Source organism: Mugil cephalus, chromosome 16, assembly GCF_022458985.1.
Source record: "Mugil cephalus isolate CIBA_MC_2020 chromosome 16, CIBA_Mcephalus_1.1, whole genome shotgun sequence".
NCBI classification, from domain to species: Eukaryota; Metazoa; Chordata; class Actinopteri; order Mugiliformes; family Mugilidae; genus Mugil; species Mugil cephalus.
Window position 1 is genome coordinate 16,505,698 of NC_061785.1, and position 22,898 is coordinate 16,528,595.

The 22,898-nt window shown below is 42.6% G+C and overlaps 2 protein-coding genes and 2 long non-coding RNA genes across 4 annotated transcripts; 1 reads left to right on the forward strand and 3 right to left on the reverse strand.

The window, feature by feature from the left end:
- Nucleotides 1–1,435: 1,435 nt before the first annotated feature.
- Nucleotides 1,436–8,984, reverse strand: csdc2a (cold shock domain containing C2, RNA binding a). Its single transcript, XM_047609697.1, has 4 exons — nt 8,802–8,984; nt 5,478–5,764; nt 5,231–5,353; nt 1,436–4,320 (listed from the first exon to the last, which is right to left on the reverse strand). The coding sequence occupies exons 2-4, from the start codon at nt 5,663–5,665 to the stop codon at nt 4,158–4,160; spliced, it is 474 nt and encodes a 157-aa protein (XP_047465653.1). The 5' UTR covers nt 5,666–5,764; nt 8,802–8,984; the 3' UTR covers nt 1,436–4,157.
- A 1,454-nt stretch (nt 8,985–10,438) lies between these two features.
- On the reverse strand, nt 10,439–19,527 carry aco2 (aconitase 2, mitochondrial). Its single transcript, XM_047609766.1, is given in 12 exon segments — nt 10,439–11,912; nt 12,002–12,181; nt 12,290–12,448; nt 12,711–12,904; nt 14,549–14,571; nt 15,737–15,962; nt 16,149–16,253; nt 16,414–16,564; nt 16,920–17,012; nt 17,097–17,349; nt 17,620–17,762; nt 19,408–19,527. Coding segments are annotated over 12 exon segments (1,695 nt in total). The 5' UTR covers nt 19,444–19,527; the 3' UTR covers nt 10,439–11,780.
- On the reverse strand, nt 12,288–12,877 carry LOC125022442. Its single transcript, XR_007114453.1, has 3 exons — nt 12,711–12,877; nt 12,532–12,626; nt 12,288–12,448 (listed from the first exon to the last, which is right to left on the reverse strand). It is a non-coding gene; the product is annotated as an uncharacterized LOC125022442 (long non-coding RNA).
- Nucleotides 19,528–22,239: 2,712 nt separating the features above from the next.
- LOC125022066 lies at nt 22,240–22,752 on the forward strand. Its single transcript, XR_007114411.1, has 3 exons — nt 22,240–22,265; nt 22,367–22,456; nt 22,646–22,752. It is a non-coding gene; the product is annotated as an uncharacterized LOC125022066 (long non-coding RNA).
- Nucleotides 22,753–22,898: the final 146 nt, after the last annotated feature.

The following is a 22,898-nucleotide window of genomic DNA, read 5'->3' on the forward strand; positions in this document are numbered from 1 at the left end:
CATCACCAAGTGAAAAGATGTCAACACATCTTATGGTCTGCAATTGCTTATACATATTTTATACATTAATTGTGGTTGCTGAATTCATAGGCCACAGTGAGTGATGAACCTGTGTGAAAATCAGAGGCTGACTCGCGTGATTAGTTACGTAAACCGAGACACAAGTTACAACTCCTCCAGCTCCTCATTACTGTATAATGTACGTATGACATATGGCTGCAGTTATCAGGTTCAGTGAGGAGATATCGGACGTCACATCTGACAACTAAACAAACACAGAACGTATGAAGTGGACCAAAGTCCTCTCATTTCTGCTTCACTGCTCTTATCCTCCTGTTTGCTCTCCTCATTGTTATTATTATAATGTGGATTTTTGGTTTCAGCATTTTTTTTTTCTTTGTTTCTTGTAGCGATGGAGACTCCCGTCTCCTCAAACTAGAATTAAAAAGTTAAATGGCTTTCAACTAGGCCTGGGTGTATCGATCTAAATATCGATAGTATCGATCCAGTTGCTAGTGTTGGTGTCGGATCAATATTAGCGTAATGAGATCGATGCCTTTGTTACAGTTTCTCTTCTTTACCTCCAGTAAATTATTTCTCACTCACAGAGTTTATGTGAGCGAAGCTCCTCTACTAGTCTGTGCGCAACAGGAGCTTCTCCATCCCCACCTGTAGCAATTGTAGCAAAAGGTGGGACATGGACACAGTTTGCAATCGAAAGAGAAGGCAATTACACGGGATGCAGACTCACTTCTTTGGTAGAAAATCAATGAGCCAACATTTCCGTCTCTGAGCAATTTTTTATATCTATTACTACATTGTTGCTTGTGTACATTGTTATATTTATATTTTTGTGACATTGCGTACATTTCTTATTTTGCACTAGTGCCTTTTTTTCCCTTAAACAACTAAGTGGTAATAGAGAAAACGTTTAATTTTTATACTGTTAAATCAGTTTATATTGTAATTGCTTTATAGAAACAGGTTTGTTTGCCTAAAATTTTCGTTCTGTGTTTTATCATAATCGTAATCAATGACATTTCAAGTAAAAGTTATCGATATCGGCGATAGAGATTAACCCTGCATTTACTTGGTATCGGATTGATGCCAAAATTCCCAGTATCGCCCACCCCTACTTTCTATGACAGCTGGGCTATTCAGTCATCTGAGGGAAACACATTAATGACACCTAGTGGTCAGAAAGGTGGAAAAGGAAAAGTAGTCAGAGCAAGCTATAGTATAGTATAGTATAGTATAGTATAGTATAGTATAGTATAGTATAGTATAGTATAGTATAACTTAAATATTTGGTTTCAACCACCGCACTCTTGTATAAGAACCTTAAGTTAAGCTTAAGAGGGATCTTCAACATATAAATAATAGTTATTCCACTTTTTACTAACACCAGTAAGAAATGGAAAGCAAAAAAGGGGAGAACAGTCTTTGAGCTTTATTATGCAAACACGTTGCCACACAGGTCTGTGAATACAGTAGTAAGGTTTATTCAAACTTTCTCTCGACGACAAAATACAAGTGTCACAGTGATTTGACAGAAATAAAAGTGCTCGCGGAGACAGTCGAAACGCGCTCCTCTCACAGCAAAGACACCAAACAGCGTGCTGCGATGGCATTAAGTCACACTCCTATCGAGAAACTAAAGATGCATAGGAGACCCGACGACGACCTCTCTGAAGGCTCCAGCTGTGTTACTGCATGACGAGACTGAATTATCACATTCTACAGAAAAAAATTACGACAAAGAGTTCACAACATGCCGATTTCCAAAACAACAAGACTGCTTGTTATTTTGAACGTCACATTGTTATTAGAAATCGAGGATTAGTGTGTATAAATTAGAAACTTAGTAAAAGTTTTTTTTTTTATTTTCGCCTGTCGATAATGACGAAGAAGATGTGACAGTAGCAAAGGGATTTAAACAGGGTAGTATCATTAGAGTGAGGTGTTTTTTTGTTTTTTTTTAAGACAGGCTTAGATTTGCACAAATACCTATAAATGCAGCTTTTAATTCCCAAACACCTGATGTCCTCATAGTTACAAATGAAAATAAATAAGTCAATAAATAAATAGTTTTCAAAAACTTACATCTGGAAGCTTTTACTGCGTTTTTTTTTTTTTTTTTTTAATTCTTCACAGTCTTTTGCCGTGACCTATAAAACCGTCTGAGTGTCTTCTACCTAAACATCAGCAGTTCATCCATCTCAGCTTGGCACTTCCTTTTAATTTATTTTAATCAATTCCTTTAAGAAACAGACATATGCCAGACGCTGTATTAGCGGAAGAAACAAGATTCTTGATTTTATGAAGTGTACTCTTACGTCTGCATACTAAAGATGAACCTACAGCTAGCATCTGGTTAACTTAGCCTATAGATAACTGTTTGTTCTATAGATTATTTTGATGACAGACTAGTATTTTCTTGTGTTTGCAGCTTTTATGCTAAGCTAACTAGCTGCGGGCCGTAGCTTCATATTTACCAAACAAATATGAGAGTTACAGCAGTTGTATCATCTAACTAACGCGAATAGCGCAAATAAGAACGATTCCAAAAAGTCGAACTCTTTAAAGCTGCAGTGCAGGACTTTGATCTCCCCCTTGTGGTGGGGAGAGTAATTACACAAACTATCAAAACTTATCCCCACAGTCGCTCCCCACACGCTCTCGAACAGTGAAAGCCTCCCAGTGTTGAGACATATTTTTCCTTCTCAGTGTCTGATACTTTCTTGTTTAGATTTATTTTGTCTGAACACTGTTTATTCTTTTACTGCAGCAGCATTATCTTTTCTTTGTCGCTAGCTCCCCTCTTTAGCTCTAGCACACCATCACTGCTGGTTGACGTCACTGATTTTATATGAAGGTGGACTAACCCTGTGTGACGTCACCCATATGTTGACTGATTTTTTGTACATATATTTATTTGTGCTGTAATATTGGGATTTTAACATGGAGCTCACTGTATGGGCTCACTTATGGAGCCAGCCTCAAGTGGTCAATCAAGAAACTGCAGTTTTTCGCACCACAAAACTGCCACCAAAGATGGACCAAAGACCATTTCTCTGGTGGTGATTAGCATAATCGATGCAACTTATTTCAGAAGGGTTTGACTTTCATTTACGTGTAACAGTCCCACACTGTCGCTTTTAGGTCGACCCACAGTTTTTGAACTGCTGGCTTTAATGTCGATCTTCCTCCTTTGACGTGCTTTATAGCGTTTCATATCTAGCTGCACCTGTACTCAAGTAAATAAATCGATTTTCACTCCATCCTCTGCCCTCTCCCCGAACTTCTTCCTTCCTCTTCTAGCCCCCAAACCCTCTGGCCTTTTTTAGCGGCAGGCCAACAGAACTTCCTTCCACTTTCTCTACCACCAAAACTTACAGACCGTCATAGGAGCTGGCTACAATAATACTGGATTTCTACACTTGCCAAGAAGACAAAATACTGTAGTGCTACAATATTAAGAAGGAAAATAATTCCTAATGTGTGGAGCTTATCACAGCTGCTGAGGCCGAAAAGCACTGAGAGCAATTTAAATTACTTACTGCCTTATGTTTTCTCCTTTGGTAGCGTTTAATGACACAACTTTGAAAACCCTACTGTAAACAAGAGAATCATAAATCCTTAAAAAATCTTCTGTCTCGTCTGTCATTGTAAACTCAGATACAATATGGCTAGAGCATGCTTTCAGATTCATCAGATTGTTCTGAAATTCTTTCTTTTGGCAGCGATCCGCTGATAGAACAATGAAAAACATTAAGATCTCCACTGAGTTGGTCCCTTGAAACTCTCTTGCAGTGCACTAATGGAGCGTCAATATGGCTAAGTAGTTTCAAATTTACTTCAAAATGCATTTCGGCCTCAAAGACATCACCCCAACTTTCCCAAGTCCAACTTTTACTCCTCAACTAAAACATTCAAACTAAAACGATGAAGCCATGACCTTCAAATGAAAACATTCAAACATATACATTCGAAGACTGATTTCCAATCCTAGCCTCGATACTTAACTGTTTCTTCCCCCTCTGGCTTGATGTCGTTGTACGGCAAGCCCCTGATCCTCACTCTCAAAAAACATAAAACCTAAGATGAAATCAGAACCCCCACTTTGCCTTCGCAGCGTCGCCGTCTGAAGCGCCGTTCTAGGAGCTGATGATCTGACCCGACCAGGTCTCGTGCTTGGTGCCTGGATTCAGGTGGGTGATCATCACCTCGACAGCCTGGATCTTCTGGTTCTTGGGAGGAATAGGGCACACTTTGTATGTGACCTCGTCTCCTTCCATAGGCACATACTCGCCCTCAATGCTGTCCAGGAAACAGAAATTATATTAAAAAATAAACAGTAAAAAGTATTGCATATTCAAATTTCCTGGCGGGTCTTCAATGGCTCTGAAGCTGTGGGTTATTAAAATTATATTGAATAAGCTTTGAGGAAGGTGAATTTCTTCCAACATCACCCATGAAGCTGCTATAATAATGCACACCAGTCCATGAGAATAAGAAATAAAGATCAGGATATTAAATTTCTTTTGCATTTCCTCACTAGACAACCTGCTTCCTATTTTCTGACTAATTCTATCTCAGGGGTCTTCAACGTTTTTCACGCCAATGACCCCTAAACTGATAGAGAGATCAAGTAAGGACCCCCTACCTATTATATGTGTTCTATATTAAACTTATTATAAAAGTAAAAGTAGGGTGGCCGTGAAACTGTTAGCTTCTCTTCTGCTAATACTGCAGCATGCTTTAGGATTTTTTTTAATTTAAAGAAATTTTAATTTGTGGGGAAAAATATATAAAAAATGTCCAATCAACCAAATATCTTGCGACCTCCCTGCAGTACCTCCGCAGACCCCCTAGGGGTCCCCCTGTTGCAGACCTATGTTGTACCTAATGAAGTTGTCTTCTTATCTGAATTACGTCCAGGGATTTTCTTAAAATATTACGTGAATGTCACAGATTCTTGTAAATAAACCAAGTTATGTTTAAAAGTAAAGAGAGCATTTGAACGTTAAAATTCCTCTATGAAGTTCTGATCTTCTGATCTGATTTATTACTAAGCCTGACACTGTGTCCATAACGTCATGGTATCATTCTTTCTGTCTTGTTCTATTAAGTCATACTATGAAATACTCTCACAGTAGCTTCCATAAAACCAAACTAAATAGGATTCGTTCACTGGCTGGTTGAAGGGCTACTCAGTGAGGTGACTCACTCGGAGATGTGGACAAAGATGTCCTCTCCTCCATGAGAAGGACGTATGAATCCGTGACCCTGAGACCTGGAGAAGTTTTTGCACACCCCTTTAAATACAGGACCTGATTTGGCTCGCACTGTCCTGCAGAGAAAGAGAGACAGAGAGAGAGAGCAGAGCAGGAACTGTGGGTTATAACTTGCGGCTCCAACTGTTTTAACAGAAGCGCTGTTGAGAAAACTGTCAGCGTCTGTACGGCTGGACTCACGCTGAGTATGTGCGGGTGCGTTTGGTAGGCAGCGGGCTGGGCAGCTCTCCGGGCTGTGGAGGTTTCCTCTCCCTCTCCCAGATACGACTGCCCTCCCTCAGGAAGGGGAAGGAGAGCTGCAGGGGAGTGCGCGGGGAAGTCAAAGGCAGCGGAGGGTCTGCTGGTGAGGAGGGGTCCGGGTCTGACATCTCGACTTGTTGCAGGTGTTCTTTTGTTTTCTTTTGGGTGGCTACACCTGCATGGCACGGGCGTGTTCAAGGAGGGTCTCAGAGTGAAGCTACAGTAACCTGCAACGAAGAGGAAAGCGGGTTGTTTGATTTGATTATCTGAATCTCCTGCTATCAAGCTGACATGGTACATCATGTGCACTCACAATTATAAATAGATCCCAGGGATATCAGCTCATAAACCAGGTATGTAAATAAGAAATGATTGACCAGTACTGATTTAATGGTCTACTTATTGTGTGTCCTCTGGCGCAATCTAGCAAGACTGTTTGGCATTATGGTCTTTGAAAACTTTGTTCATGCTCCACTGAAATACTGAACCCACTGTTAAAAGGATTTAGGAAACTGGTTGCTGTGCCTTTTTTACGTCAATGTGGAACGTTTTACTGAGTGTCAATGTAACTTTCTGTAATGATTATTAATCATAAACCACACACATTAGTCCAGTAAGAAACAAACAAACAAACAAACAAAAAAACATGACAGATCCAGACAAGTGTTCAACAGCTGGGAGCTGCTGAGAGGAAAATGAAAATAACACAGAAATGAGATGATCTCACAGGCTTTGGAAAGATCTCAGCGTGATAACCAGTCCCTCCTGGAGGGCCCTGACTCGGCTCATCACACATTATTGTATTACTTCCACAAGAGTGACATCCATTACAGCACTGCTCTGTATGCAAACAACAATCTGCTCTCCGAACAATTTCATACTCTCGCCGCGTCTCGACACAAACCCAATTATCATGTCGTAACTAGGAGCTGTGATGTGAGTATTATTAGCTAGCTCGTCATCGTGGCAGCGCAGACACTGAGGGCTGCAGGGCCTTGTTCTACAGAGTTTAAACACCTGAATTAAATGCTGGTTTGTGATTTTTTTTTAACAAAACAACAACATAAAACAGATGTGGGCGGTCTATTGAGGTCATCAGCAGCCACCTCCACAATCTCAGCGTTAAAGCTTTGAGGCTGTTTGACAAAGACTGATGAGATGAGTGAGTGTCAGAGTGAATCCCACAGGCTCCATCCAATATAACACTCTCTGCCACTCGCCGTCAGTCTAAATATAGTGGCGTGTGGTGGGATGGAGGCTATCTTTGAACTGGACCACAGGATCCCGGGCTGGAAGATTACTGAGGCAGGCGCTAACGGCGCACTGTCGATCGTGCACGTCTAAGATGAATTACTGTACATGTGTAAGGTCGAAGCCTGCACTTTACCCTGAGAGGCCTGCGTGTGATGATGCGTGCCCCAAACAAAAGTAGTTTTAGTGTCTTTTATTACTTTTGACGGGGGTTATTATGGGTTCTACAAATAACAAATTAACCAGCAATTACTTTAGTGAGCCAAAAAAGTAATACTCAGTTAAAGCAGCGAGTCCCTGGTCCGACTTCCAGCTGGCTGGACTATTACTTGCAAGTTTCCATTCTCTCTCCACTGTCTCTACCACATAACCACAGAAGTAACACATAAAAAAGTAAAAGAAAAGGTCTATATAACTGAAAAAGCAAGAACTAGAAAAAAAGTTGAGGATTGAAAAGTTAAGACTAAAACCTAGCAACTGATAATATTTAGAAATTGCCCTTGTTAACAGACATTTCAATAGCTTTTATAGCGACGACACTCATAAGGCAGAGTTATACCTTTTAGCAGCACATACGAGCTAAACAATAACTAGTGTTGCTAATGTGTGTGTGCCGAGCGTTAATATCGATGTGAACATTTGTTCTTTTAGAGTCTGGGATGCTAATAGTCGTAGCGCCATGTTAGAACCTTTGTGAGACTGCACCGCGTACAGCAGTAATGTCAAGTACATGCTAACTTCGTTAATAACAGAGCTAACATGCTAGATGCAAGATAGATAGATAGATAGATAGATAGATAGATAGATAGATAGATACTTTTTGCATAACATGCTAACATTTGGTAACCCGAGACCAAACTGGGAATGTCTTACCTGGACTGAACCAACCCAAAATTTGAACCTGATGAAAAAGTTCATCACAATTACTAATATTTAGTGGCATGTTTCAGTCTCAACTTAGGAGGATAAAGAAATTCCAGCAACAATTCCACACCAATGAAAATAGAAAATATTTCATGATAAAACAATGTCCTCTATAAAAACCCACGGAAATCGATCCAGTTATTAGTTGGAAAACATATTTTCTCCACCATGTGTAGGTTACCTTTTATATATACATATTATAAAAGTCTTCTGCATCACTCAAAGGATAATTTGTCCATTTGTTTTAGGATCATTTAGGGAAAAGATACTGGATACGGCTGACAAGTGAGGGTTCAATCCCCCTAGGTGCCAGACGGTGCTGATGATGTGAACATCTGTGTCACAGTGGCACAAAGCTGAGGACTGATAGCATGACTGACGGATGACAAGGCATAAACATGGATCCTAAATAATTCAGCATCCTGCTTGGCCCCTCTTTCATTAGCCCATATTTAGAGCTGCCTGTAGGCCAGCTAATGGACTTCTTTAATGAGTCTGCAGTCCTTGTGTCAGATGGAACATTTAATCAGCAGGGTGTCAGCCCTGGACTCGGGAGGAAGGAAGGAAAGGAGATGGAGGAGCTTTGAGGAGACAGACAAAAGGCCAAAAGCACCTCCCTGTGAAAGCAGGGCACTGAGGCCGTCTGTGGTCCCCTGCATCAGCATGGGAGACACGTCAACTCCTCTACACACGCAGAGCCCGTCTTTAAACTTTAAATCGGCCTTTTAAAGAGACAAAAAGCGTGATGTAGTCGGGCTGAATGCGAGGCTGCTGGCACCTAAATTATTCACTATAAAATAAAGAGGCTGCAGGCGGGTTGTTTCCAGAACATTCTCACACTCACTGAGGCAGCTTCACGCAACTAGGCGAGGATGATGCTCCACTCCGGGGCTTACAAAAAAAAATGTGACACCAAATCACGGCATAGAAGGACTGCCACGGCAAATCTGAGCTCTGATTTACAATAACACGCAGGGATTTCAACACAATGCTATCGAGAAGAGACGCCGACAGCCCGGCGCAGAGAATAAAGGGCTCGGATGCGTAAAGCCGGCCGTAAACCCGATCGATCCGAGACGATTTACTCACGGGGAAAGCGCCGATCAGCTGTCAGTCAGACGTGACACGGCTCCGAGGTGATTCAGGGGCAATTATGTAATTAAATCCGGCGAAAACTGCGGGAGCATGTGGCGAATAAGTGAGTGGATGTTGGTATGGATGCGGCGCACACAGGCGGGACGGGAAGGCAGCAAATGAAAAGAAGGCAGCTCGAGGACGGAGGGATGGGGCGGGGGGGTGAGTGGTGGGGGGCGGGCAGGGGGTTAGTGAGCTCGACACAACAGCAGGCTTCTCCACACTACACTCAACGCTTTGTTCCCCACACGGACGGAAACATCTCTTAATGTGTTTTTACCAGAGTCTGGTGCTTAAGATGGATGTTGAATATAGTTTTTATTTGCCTCTCCCATCGCAGGCCGCTACGTTGTTTAAATTCCTCGCGGTCGTATAAAATCTTCAGATCAGTTCTTTATAAACTGTACTTCCCAAAGCTACAGATCAAAAAAAAAATCCTTGTTGTGTGTCACGGCTTTGAGGCCATTTCCCACAAAACATGAATGGCCCACTTCCTGCCTCTCTGGTGACATCACGCACAGTTATAAATGAAAGCCTGCAAAACTCAAAACTACTGGGTAAAACCAGACGGGATGTTTGAGTTTCATTTTGCACAGATGTGTACTGCACATATTTACCCGAACGCACCATTTGTGGCATTGCAAGTAGAAAAGAAGCCAGTCAAGGGCCAGTGTGCAACTTGACTTCTCCAGTCATCCAGTGAAGAAGAAATCAGATGACATAATTAAACCTTTGAGGAATTTCATGTCTGAAACGTTGTGGTATTTTCTGTCCTGCAGAGGGGATTCTTGAAAATACAGTGACTGGTGTCTGCTACAGTATGTCCTCTTGGCATACTCCCAGTTGTTCTTACGCAGCATGTTGCTGTTAACCATCTCCCTCCATGCGGAGATTCCTTTCTGTACAGTAAACAGTTTCAGTCCTCAGTGTTTCAGAAATTACACTTCTTCCTTTTGCCCCCGCAACAGTCCTGACCAGCCCTGTCCATGGATCTGACATGTTCTGTAACGGTGATTAGGTAAATGGTACATGTCAACGTAACATCCACATGAATGGTGGGAACCAGGTCCTTCCAGCATCACCTCGTCTGTTCTTGCCTGACATAGTCAAGAGGAGACAAACTGTGATGCACCGTGTCCTGACGCCTTTCTATCAGAACCATTTTCCTGCTTCTAATAATCAGTTTTGAGGATAATACGTCTAATATATTCCACCCACTGACAGGTGTCATTCACTTCACCCACCAGTGGTTTACGTCTTGCATATATATCTTGCATATATATTCTGATCTTCTTAAATTAAATGTCCACCTCCGTACAGGTAAGGCCGACTGTATTTATCCAGATATCTAAAATGAGCTTGATTTCACAGGTACATCACAGCTGTCGGATGATGGTTCCAATATTTACATTTACAAGTGTGAACTGCACTTTACTCGCTTAAAATGATAATTGAAACTGGATTTTAGCTGTTCCACTTTGTTCAGTTTATTCTTGTATATTATGTATACGCATGCAGTTTTAATAAAGGTAAATTTCAGCCAAATATTAAAGAAAATAACCTTCATTTTAGTCACATCACAGGAGGCAATGTAAATGTATGAGATCTGTGAATTTTTATTTTACAACCCATTATTATTATTCCTGTAATACAGAAAAGATAATGTGGGAGAAAAGAAACACAACACTTAAATGCACATGGGACCAGACACTTCACATACAGTGGTTTAGATTAGAAGACAGGCCATCATCCGATTGATGCATGTTGTTTGGATGAAACCAGGAAGTGACCACAATTTCATTTAATTTAATTGACCACAACCAGCTGACACAGTACCCCGGGGTTTCGTATGAGGAGCCTCTTTGCTTAATTCAAGTGGTGCCGCCACATTCTTTTAAACTTCCAGTGGGGTAAAAGGAAGACAAAGCGGCACAATACCCCACAAAAAAGGGCACTGAAAATACAGGATGGAAGAGGACACATGTCCAAGTTTGGTATGGAAATACATGCAGGATCTTGATCTTTGTGCAGAGAAAAAAAGAATATACAAAATAAATAACAGGGGGAAACCGAGTGATGGTTTTGACCTTTGATCAGGTGAACAGTTCAAGGAAGGTAGCAGCGGGAAAGAAGAGGGTGAGCTGATAAAGCATGTGTGTCCATGTGAACTAAAATATACTTTATTAAAGGACATGAATACAAAAATAACCCATAACGTCACCGTTATATCCTCAAAAGAGGGATTGCTATTCCTTGAACACTCAGTAATTTCTTCTTGTGACCACCAGGGGGCAGTCAAGCTAATATTTAGCTTGTTTATTTTTGGATCCAAATAAAACTTCACTAAATGAAGCCAGAGATGCAACAAATGGGGATATTCATCCACTGAGGTTGGACTCTCACTAATACAGGGGCTATGGATGAATGACAGTGGTTGATTAAAGCGGAGTACAGTGTGAAGTGGTACTATATTGACCTGTTTGAGCAGCAGCAAAAACACAAACAGAACATCTGCTGCCAGGTGTATGATGTCACGGCACGGGTCAAAGCTTAGTGTGTCAAAGTGTACGCATGTGTGTCTCCCATTTGTTTTTACAACAGAATCTCTAACCGGTTATCGCTGCTCGACGGAAACACAGCAGCAGTTTACGATATCTTCAAGAAATGCGATGCACCGTCTGACAAATGAACTTTTAACAAATATCTGATGTCCGTTCCATCATCGGCATTAGTCAGACGCTGGAGTAATTCTACTTTGTTCTACGTTTAACTCTTAGAGGTATACAGATGCATTACTTCAGTCAGAGCTGGGAGCTAATGCAGATGATGAAACAATCATTAACATTCTTCATCCTCCCTCCTCCTCCCCCACAGTCCTCACCACCTCGTCTTCCCCTGAAAACCCTCCTCCTCCGTTTTCCTTCTCCCTTGAGCTCACTGCAGCTCCTTCATCCTGTTGAGGGCTGATCCTGCCTTGAACCATTCGATCTGTGTCTCGTTGAAGCTGTGGTTGAGTTCCAATGTATCCTTGCTGCCGTCACTGTGCTTCACGACTGCGGACAGAGGCTGGAAGGGACGACAAGAAATGGTCATTACACTATCCTCTGTCAGTTAATTGTAACACAGCCATCCTCCCAGGTGATCTGCACCCTTACCTTTCCTGGAGCGAAGGTTGTGAGCCCTTTGATGGAGATCTTGTCATCAGGGCGGATCTTATCATAGTCTGACGGGTTGCTGAAGGTCAGGGGCAGCAGACCCTGCTTCTTCAGGTTAGTTTCTATGAACAAGAAGGATACCGGTTTGTTTACAGAGATGGAAGTTTTCATACGATCACTTCATTGTTAATTGAGATATATATAGAACTAAACAACTTAAAATATGCAGAGCTATTACAGGATAGAAGACAGCAGAACGATGTGTGAAAAATGCCGTATCCTGCCAACCTTGGGGCACTTGAGCTCCCAGGGGATTCCTGCCATGACATCGACTGCATCAGCTCCACCAACTCCGATGCAGATGGCACCAAGTCCACCACCGTTTGGCGTGTGGGAATCTGTGCCAATAAGCATCACTCCTGGGTAGGCGTAGTTCTCCAGGATGATCTGTTCAGATTTAAAAATGCGATAGTTAGCATAACTATAGCAGTATGGCTACAGCAGCTCTACAGATTGGCATTCAATAATACCTGATGGATGATTCCAGAGCCGGGTTTCCAGAAGCCGACTCCATATTTTGCCCCAGCACTGGCCAGGAAGTTGTTTACACCTCTTGGTTCACTTCCTATAAAAAGAACCGTGGCTACAGCTCAGCTTAACGTTGCATGTGTGGCATTTTGAGAAATATTTACCGTGAACAAATCCTTACTTTTGCCCTTGCCAGATCCTTCACCCCTCCGGTCTGGGCCTCAATCAGGTGATCACAGTGGATGGTGGAGGGCACAGCCACCTTAGGGAGGCCGCTGCTGATGAACTGCAGCATGGCCATCTGGGCAGTGGCATCCTGCTTTAGTTTACGCGGTCGGGATGCGCTCAGGTGGTAGCCCCGCAAGGGACGATCTCCTGGTTGTGGGGGTCATCGAGGTGGCCGTACACAATCTTCTCTGACAGGGTGAGGGGACGGTTGAGTCTGGAGAGAAAACGTTGAAGTCTTTATGTTTCCGACCAAGAGATTAGGTTTTAGCGTAGCGTTTCAGTAAAGACAGAAATAAAGTACTATCAGCATCGGAGAGAAGATGTGAATTGGGTCATATAAAGACTTAAAAAACAAGTTAGAAACTGGCAAACAAACAGGTCAAACACTCAATAGATAAGGAGTGTTGCAGGAAACCGTGAGAACCTGATAAACACTGGAATTGGGACACCCCTCCTTTTCCGTTACGTGGATGAGCTTCTCATAGTTGGCGATGAGCAGCCAAACTCTCAGGAACCCTGGACTGAACTGGACATACCATGCAGGTTGGACCCGAGTCACCTAGAAGGCAGGTGCAGCTGGAAGTCACCGTAGAGCATCAAAACATATACGAACATTATTACACGAGCAGGTGAATTGTATATTGGACAGTTTACAACAAACACACGTTCTCAAACAAACTAATTTCTAATGGCCTTGTTTTCATTTTTTTTAACAAGTCTGTATTTGTAGACGCTGACAACGCAGGTTGACTCAGAGTAATACGGAACGTCAGCTTGTGAATGCAGTGCTGTTTTCAAGTGAGCTCAAATGTCACATGTCAGAGCTTCCCCTGTGAACATGAGGCAACTGCCCTCTCCCCCCCCCTCCCCTCCCCTCCTCTCACACCCCACCACGACAACTCCTCCCCTTACTTCTCTGCATGAACAAGCCTCTTTCATCTTAAGTAACATTCATCAGGTCCCTGTCAACTGTTTGCTGTGACTTTTGTTTAAAGGGTAGAGCGGAAGGCTTCCTTGTGTCAGAACTTACCATCCACCCCCGGATAACTGCGCGCTCCTGCGCCCTTGAACCCTAGCGCAATCTTTCATCACTCCAATGAAGACTGAACGTTGTGAAGGTCAGGGCAGAAGAACCGTTCATTTCATCAGTTACAAGACAAAAGGCTTTCTACATGAGAGGAATTAAACACTGCAGTTTAGTAAGCTAACAATTAAATTCAGAGCGTTTAAAACAAGCAGCTGCTGTATAGGACCTGCAGTGACCAGTTCTAAATTCTTTCCACAAGTGAATCATAAAAATCTCCTTCCATAGTGTTATTCGTACGGGATTCTAATGAGACTTGGCGTTACTGGTTTTTCACCCGTCCTGTTAGCGTTCTTTGACTCTGACCTAACCAGTTTTTCCCCACAGGACCTTAATCTTTCCCATTTGACCATGGCACGAATGGTCATATTGTGATCTAACTTCACAGCTGGAAGCACGTCTCTGACACTGGTTGCTGCAGTTGAGCTGAAAGTAATAGAGTTCACTTGGAGTTTAAACTGAGTGGCTCCATAACTAAATAATTAAATGTTAATCATGTAAGGGATCAGTGTTAAAACACTGCGCTGAGACATCCTCTTGAAAGTGTGATAACTGACGCTCCTGCGTCTCTTTAAAACGCCACGTCAGGGTCTTCTCCCACGTCATAGAAATACGACTTGTGTGCTCATTTCGCTTTAAATCAGCATGTCTGTGGGTTGTTAAGTTGACCCAACGCCCAAGGTGGCCCTGATTGTCGGGTGCTCTACCTTTGGTAAACTTGTTCATTCCCCTGCACACCAAAGCGTGACAATGCGAGATAAACCCAATCCGGGCTGACTGAAAGCCGCATGTCCTCCAGTCTCGTTCCAGTCGGAGGACTAGCCGTGTTGCTAAGACGGGTGTCCACCTACTGTGCCCACTGGAGCGACAGAGTCGTACGTGACCAGGCCTGGGCACTAGTCCCGTACGGGTCAGCACATCTATCCAGTGCGGCGCAGCTCAGTCCGCCGTGGCCTAAAAGCGTCATCGGTTGAGTTTAACGTGCCCGATGGAGGCAAGTGACATTGCCTCACAGGGAAAATTAAAAGCAAACGTTAAGTCATTGGTGTTCTGAAGCCAGACGACGTGAGACGGTAAGGTTGCCTTGTACTGACAAAGATGTGGGTGGCGGTGACGTCACGCAATTTTTAAGAACGTTTCTTTCTTCACTCTTTTCACATCTTGCTCTGAAAGCAGAGGCGAATGTGCATACTAGCTTTTCCAAGACACCTAGCACTTCTGTCTCATGAATAAACGTTAAAGTCCTATCGAAATTGCACGGACCCAAGTCCATTGCGGTAATGTTGTCGCCCACCTCCAACAAAGGAGACTAAAGGAAAAAAAATCAGAGAAGTGGTTCCTATCATCTGTAAATGTTAATGTACTAACTATCTTTCATGGTGGAGTGTAAAGTAAATACGCAACCTTGTAATTGTTACAACGTCCAACCCCAGTCCTGAACATTATAACAACTGAAAACTGATATCAATTCCCTAATGTATCTAATTAACGAGTGCGTTTTATACACCCCACTTTTAAATTTAGTAATTACTTACCAAGTTTGATCCATGCCAGATTGTTTCTGATTTGACATTTGTCTTACAGTCTGAAATTTAATTCATTCAGCAATGAGAATTGAATAACAATTTGCTGCGTGACTCTCAAATCAACTTAACTAATGCTGCTGCAACTTAATCGCTGTCCTGGTCTAGCAGTGCTGATCATACTTTGCCAAAAACAACATCCAAATTTAACTTTAAAAAGTTTCTTTTTCAGTATTATTAGGAAGGCCAAACCCTACTCTGATTTCTCAGCAACTGTGTGTGCAGGCACAAAAGAGTCAGGATGAGTCATGAAGGTTTAAAAGTAACAACCAAGGAGATTACCAGCTGTAACGTACTATAACACATGTTTACAAAATGAATTTATCGACATTGTTGAGAGCAACTAGAGCACAGGTGAAATGCTCGATTTCGAGTCGGGGCCTGTCGTTTCCAGTCCAACCCCTAAACGACCCAGTGAAGTCACAGACACACAAAAAAAGACATACCTCATCCAGATTAAGCTCGATGACCTGGTCGTACTGGCATCCTTGATCTGGAACCAACAAATCTGAGTATTCATCAGCCAGGCTGGCGATCTCTGAGGAGAAAGGTGGAGCAGTGTTTAGACACTCAAAACATTACATTAACGACATTAACGTCTTCCAGAGAAGACAAATAATTGGCTTCCAGAAAACAGTTTAGCATGCTAGGATGACGTGCATCTTTTACTCAGTGGTCGTGTGAATATTTTCTAAAAGTGCGTTGTCACATTAATAATACATACGTCCACGCCCAGTCTTCTCCAGGTAGGTCTTCATGCGGTGGTTGTAAGGGAACACGGAGGTTGTGGCTCCAATCTCTGCTCCCATGTTGCAGATGGTGGCCATTCCTGTTCACACAGATACACATATTAATATTGTTGTTTCAATACTTTTGGTACAAAGATTCAGAACTTGTCCCACTACATTACCATGTAAGAGCAGAACACCAAGATCTGAGACATGTCTAAGGTTGAAAGAGGTTAAAAAAAAAAGCTTTTTATTACTAACCAGTGCAGGAAATGGAGTCCACTCCTGGTCCGTGGTACTCGACAATGGCTCCAGTGCCTCCCTTCACGGTCAGGATGCCTGCCACCTTCAAAATGACATCCTTAGGAGACGTCCACCCTGAAAGGGTCCCTGTCAGCTTCACTCCAATCACCTTAGAGAAAGATATTTGGGAATTAATTGCGTTAGCAGAGATGCAAAGACAAACAATAAATACATTACAGCTACTACAAGGATCGAGAAGCAGACGATGTGTGAAAATCCGTATCTGCCACCTGGGGCACTTGACTCCAGGGATTCCTGCATGACATCGCTGCTTTCAGCTCCCCAACTCCGTTTGCAGAGGCACCAAGTCCACCCGTTTGGCGTGTGGAATCAGGTGTTCCATAAGCTAATCACTCCTGGGTAGGCTAGTTTCCAGGTATTGATCTGTTCAATTTAAAATGCGATATTTTACATACTATAGCAGTATGGCTACAGCAGCTCTACAGATTGGCATTCAATAATACCTGATGGATGATTCCAGAGCCGGGTTTCCAGAAGCCGACTCCATATTTTGCCCCAGCACTGGCCAGGAAGTTGTACACCTCTTGGTTCACTTCCTATAAAAAGAACCGTGGCTACAGCTCAGCTTAACGTTGCACGTGTGGCATTTTGAGAAACATTTACCGTGAACAAATCCTTACTTTTGCCCTTGCCAGATGTCATCCCCTCGTCTGGCCTCAACAGTGTTCACAGTGGATGGTGGAGGGCACAGCCACCTTAGGGAGGCCGCTGCTGATGAACTGCAGCATGGCCATCTGGGCAGTGGCATCCTGCATAGCTACGCGGTCGGGATGCAGCCTCAGGTAGGTGCGACCGCGGTCGATCTCCTGGTTGTGGGGGTCATCGAGGTGGCCGTACACAATCTTCTCTGACAGGGTGAGGGGACGGTTGAGTCTGGAGAGAAAACGTTGAACCGTTTCTTTACACACAGTTGTATGCTGTGAGGTAGCGTTCAGAAGACAGAACAGATAAGACTACTATCAGCATAACGGGAGAGAAGATGTGAAGTGTGGGTCAGGCTCACTGATAAGAGACTTTAAAAACAAGGTAGAAAACTGGCAAACAAACAGCAGGGATCAAACACTCACATAGATAAGGGAGTGTTGCAGGAAACCGTGATGTGAACCTGAGTAAACACAGGACAAATTGGGACAACACACTGACCTTTTTCGCACGATTTCAACGTTGGACTGGAGCTTCTCATAGTTGACGAAGGAAGCGGGCTCGAAGCGGCTCATGGACACTTTGGCCTTGGCTCTGTAAGCGGCCGATACATGCAGGCGGCGAGCACCATGGCCCAGGGCCAGCTGGAAACCGTAACATCAAACATATCGAACATTATCACAGAGCAGGGAATTTATTTGGACAGCTTAAACAAACACCGTTCCTCAAACAAAACTATTTCTGTGGCCTTTTTTTCATTTTTTTTTATCAAGTTTGTATTTGTAGAACAGAACTGACAACGCAGGTTGGACGTCCAGAGTAATAATGGGACGTCAGCTTGTGAATGCAGTGCTGTTTTCAAGTGAGCTCAAATGTCACATGTCAGAGCTTCCCCTGTGAACATGAGGCAACTGCCCTCTCCCTCCCCTCTCCCCTCCCCTCCTCCTCCACCACCACCACCACCAACATGAGGCCAACCCCAAATACACTCTCAGACAATGGAAAGAAGCCCTCTTAATCACTCTTAAAGTCACATTTCACAGGTCCCATGTCAAACTGTTTGTGTGACTTTTTTTTAAAGGGGTAGAAGGCCGAAGAGGCGTTCGCTTGTGTCCAGAAGCTTGACCGATCAACTTCCCGGAATAAACTGGCGCTCCTGCGCCCTTGAACACAGCGCTAATCCCAACAACTCACAATGAAGAGTGAAGTTGCTGAGAAAGTACCAGGGCCGAGAGTAAACCGCTTCATTTTATACCAGTTACAAGAAGAAAGGCTTTCTGAATAGACGGATATTAAACATGCTGTCTAGTAGCTTAACGTGTTTAATGACGCGTTTAACAAGCAGCTGCTGTCAAGGAGCCTGCAGTGAATCAGTCAAGAAGTCATTTCACAAGTTAATCCATAAAAAATGTAATTATAGGTTAATTGTAGGGAGATTATAATGAGACTTGGCCGTTACTGGTATTTAGTATCAACCCTCTGTTGTTGTTTTTTTGACTCTGACTTAAAATCACAGTGTTTCACAGGTACTTAATGCTTTCCATCATTTGATCCATGGTCACGAATTGGTCATAATGTGATTTTCTAATCTTACAGCTGGAAGATGGTGTCATCTGACAGCTGGCTGCAGTGAGTGTGACCCTAACAGAAGTCAATCAGAGTTCACTTGGAGTTAAAATACTGGTGGTTTTTATATACTTAATATATTATGTTAATCATTATAGGAATTGTAAAAACACTGACGGCTCCACACTCCTCCTGAATGTGTGACGACGCACAGCAGCTTCTTTTAAAACGCCACTGTAAACGTGTTTTTCTCCCACATACATAGAAAATAACGCGTTTGCTGCTTCATTTAGCGCATTTAAAACACATTTCTGTGTGTTGTGTTGAGCGCCAGTCGCCCGTGAGCCCGTCGGGAGCTCTAACCTTGTGGTTAACCTTGCTATCACACACACCAAACTACACCGTTATAACCAACACACCCGGGCTCACTGAAAGCCCGCGAGGATCGACAACAGCGTGTTGCAGTCGGAGGGATTAGCCGTGATTTGTTAAGACGGGGTCGAGCTACATGTCGCCCGCTGGATGCGTACAGAGTCGTCGGGACACGATGACCTGGCCAGCTAGCCGGTGACGGGTCCGCAGCTTATTTATCCCAGCGGCCGCCCTCAGTCCGCTCGTGGCCTAAAAGCCGCAATGCGGGAGGTTTGTGTGACCCGAAGAGCAAAGTGACACTTGCCTCCGGTGAAAAATAAACAAGACGAAATGAGTCATTTGGTTCCTTACCTGAAGCCGGGCGACAGTGAGACAGTAGGTTGCCATTTTGTTCACTGACAAAGATGTGAGGGTCGGCGGTGACGTCACGCAATTATAAACGTTTCTTCTTCACTCTTTTTCTTTTGTTAAAGAGAGGCGGATGTGCTTCCTGCTTTTGCCATCTGCTGGACACACTCAGCACCTGCATCTGTCTTAATAATACTGTTTACATGAGTCCTAATCGATAAATTCACGGACGAAACATTTGGTACATGTAGTCCCCCCCTCAAAAAAAGAAAAAAAAAAATCGAGAGAGTGGTTCTTATATTGTAATGTTATGTATAATATCTTTTTGGTGTGAGTGTAGAGTAAATACCCGAAACCCTTTAATTTGTTACACGTTTCCCACACACAGCATCCTGAACATTATAACAACTGAAAACTGATATAATTCCCTAATGTATCTAATTAACGAGTGCGTTTTATACACCCCCTTTTATTTAGTAATTTACCTTAGTAAAAGTTGACATGCAAATATTGTTTCTGTATTTGACATTTTCCATTACATTATTATTTACATTACATTCATGCAACAATGAAGACAGTTGAAACAATTTCTGCAGATTAGAAGTCTTCATATTTATTTACAGTTTATTTCTTGTTTTTATTATTTGAAACTTTCAGTATTTTTAACGTATTTATTTTATCACCACAACTTTTTTAGAGTCACTCCTCTTTGCTGCAGTAAAATCCAATTATTTGTTATTTTGTGTGTCAATAAGCCTGACTTGAGCCTTTAAACTCATTCTTGTAACAGCTTGCCTTGTTCCGTGAATTGTAAGCCAGTTCGGTATCTTGTTATATGAGCAGGTTTGTATCCAACTAACTGTTGGGTGAAAGAAATACACCATGAATATATGTTGTGATAAACATCTTTTGTTATTTTACTTTAAAAAAATAAAATGGATGCATAGTGACAATGACCAATAATCTCCTGTTGCCCCGCATGAACCAAAACAAAATAAGGATTGAAGATGTCTAACATGACTTCATTATAAGTAATTTATTGCTAATTAATAGTATATTTATGGCATAATTTATAATAATCCCATAAATAATTAGATGAGAATAACAGACTGGTTCATGACAATGGTAAGATCACTGGTTCCTCATTGCATATAGAATGTTGAGTGTTCGTGAATCTTTATACATCATTAAAATCTTGCACAGACACACAGCTACCCAGAGAGTCCAGACAGCCGTAACATCACTTTGTTTACAGCTTTCAGTGTCAGAAGAACCTCGATTCCAGCCACGAACACTACCTCAGAGTTTAGCTTCTGTTTCAGGTTTTCAAGGATATTTCGCCTTTTTGTTTTAGGTGTTCCGGGTTTAATAAACCTCTTTTCTTTTCAGGTTTTCCAGGTAATTAACCTCTTTGCTTTTTAGCTTTACACTTATTCTTTGGGACTAATTCCACCCCGTGCACCATCAAATTGAGGGGTATGCAGCACTTTACACCTGCAATAATTCATGTGTCAGTATTTGTCCAATTGTGTATATCTAGTTGTCTATGTTTTGTTTATTTGTAATATTTCAGTCAAGCGAAGCGAGCACAACATTTCTATTTCTGGGCATTTGTCTGTAAAAGCTACGACGTATCCACATGTGTCACTGATGATGGGTCCGCTCTGTTTCTAGCATTTGTCCAGTCACCAAAGAAGTCTCCGCCTGGAAGCGGGTATTACATGAAACGGAACTCCAACCGTCTCCTCAAGGAGAAATAAACAGGTAAGATGAGGTTTTGTGCTCATAGCTGTGTCACACATTTGGTCTTTCTAAACTCTGTTGTGTTTGCAGGGTATTTAACAGGAGAGGAGGCACATATTCCTACAATGAAAACATGTAAAGGACAATCATTGTAGAGGACATGTCCTCATACCAGAAGCATCCCCCAACAACAAATGGGACACAGAGGACTGGGGATCAGGAGAACCAGTAAGGATCTTTGTAAGAGAAAGCTCGTATCACAGTATTTGTATTTCCTACAGTTCTAACATCCTGCTTGTGTCTCTCTGTAGTTCCATAATGTCCATTTTTACCTCAAGAAGAGAATCTGTTTCGTCCTCAACGTTTCACGGTTCTTGGTGAGGGGACTTGACTCGTCCTGCTACTAACAATCATCTCTAATGCATGCATGTCAAAGTGGACAGATGTTTTATATTATTCCATTAGTCCAGGTCTTTGACATGTTCATTGTTGTAAAATCTCATGTGTCTCTTCCTCAGGATTATATTCACGTTATAATTAAGAGAGGTCCACCAGATTCTGTCCTCAGACAGCAGATGGACATTTGTCCCTCTGGCAGACACATGCCAAACTTGCATTAGAATCTCAAGGTAGTGATCTCACAGTCTTCACCTGAGCCTTTATGATTCATTCTGTTTGAATGTAGAGCTGGTGACAGTTGATTTCTAACTCTCTCTTGTTTGTGTGATAGGTGCCAGAGTGATTCAAATTATCCTCACAGACATTATTGCTGGAGAAGTGCCACTCTAGTATGTATAGGATGTTCAAATGGTGGTGCTCACTAAAGCCCAGAGAGTGTTTTCAGTAGAGATTAAACAGCCTATTACTTTACAGTGGACTGTAGTCAACGGGAACAACCAAAGGACCAAGTTGTAGTTTAAAACTGTGGAGACTAAAGTATGTAATCTCTCCCTCAGGACATTCAGCTTTACGTCCGGGTCAATGTTGGTGCTTATGCAGTGACAGGACATTTTTTGTCCCTGTCTCATCGGTCTCTGTCTCTCACTGACCCTGGGCCACTTCTAAAGCCAGTCCCCTGATAGAAACATAGAAGTGCACCAAGGGAGTTTTCTATATATGTAAGTCACATCTTGTCCGTTGTTATCCTGAAGATATCTTACTATTATTGATTCTGCCGTACACAATGAGCTGTTGATCTTCTCTGTCTCTTAACCTTCAGGGAGCGAGGACCAAAGATGAGACAGGCACCTATCTGGGAACAGTGGTCTATGATCTGGACGGAGCTATGTTTCAGACCTTTAGTCTTTCTGTACGTATGATATCAGTGATATCAGTGATACATCTTTGTTAATACGTTTTCATTTTGCCATTTGAATGACTGCAAACTGCTTTAATTGAACTAAATGCATCATGGAAGTGGAGCTGCTATTGGTCCACGCAGATACCAGGTGCATCACGTTATCAGCACATCTCTGAAGTCTTCTTCTCTTATTCCCAGAATCCAGACAACAGTGTTTTCAGATATGTGAAGCTACAGACTGAGAACAACTGGGGAAACATAGACTACACCTGCCTCTACAGCTTCAGGGTTCAATGGAAAACTCCCTCCCTAACTGCACTCCACTCAAAGGAAAAGCGTCTCCATTGTTAAACCTGGGCCTTTCCCTCCATGTATTTGAGTGTAAATGATTGATAGGGATGAAACATGGACAGTTGTCTATTCCCGGTGCATCTTATTTCTGTCTGTCTAC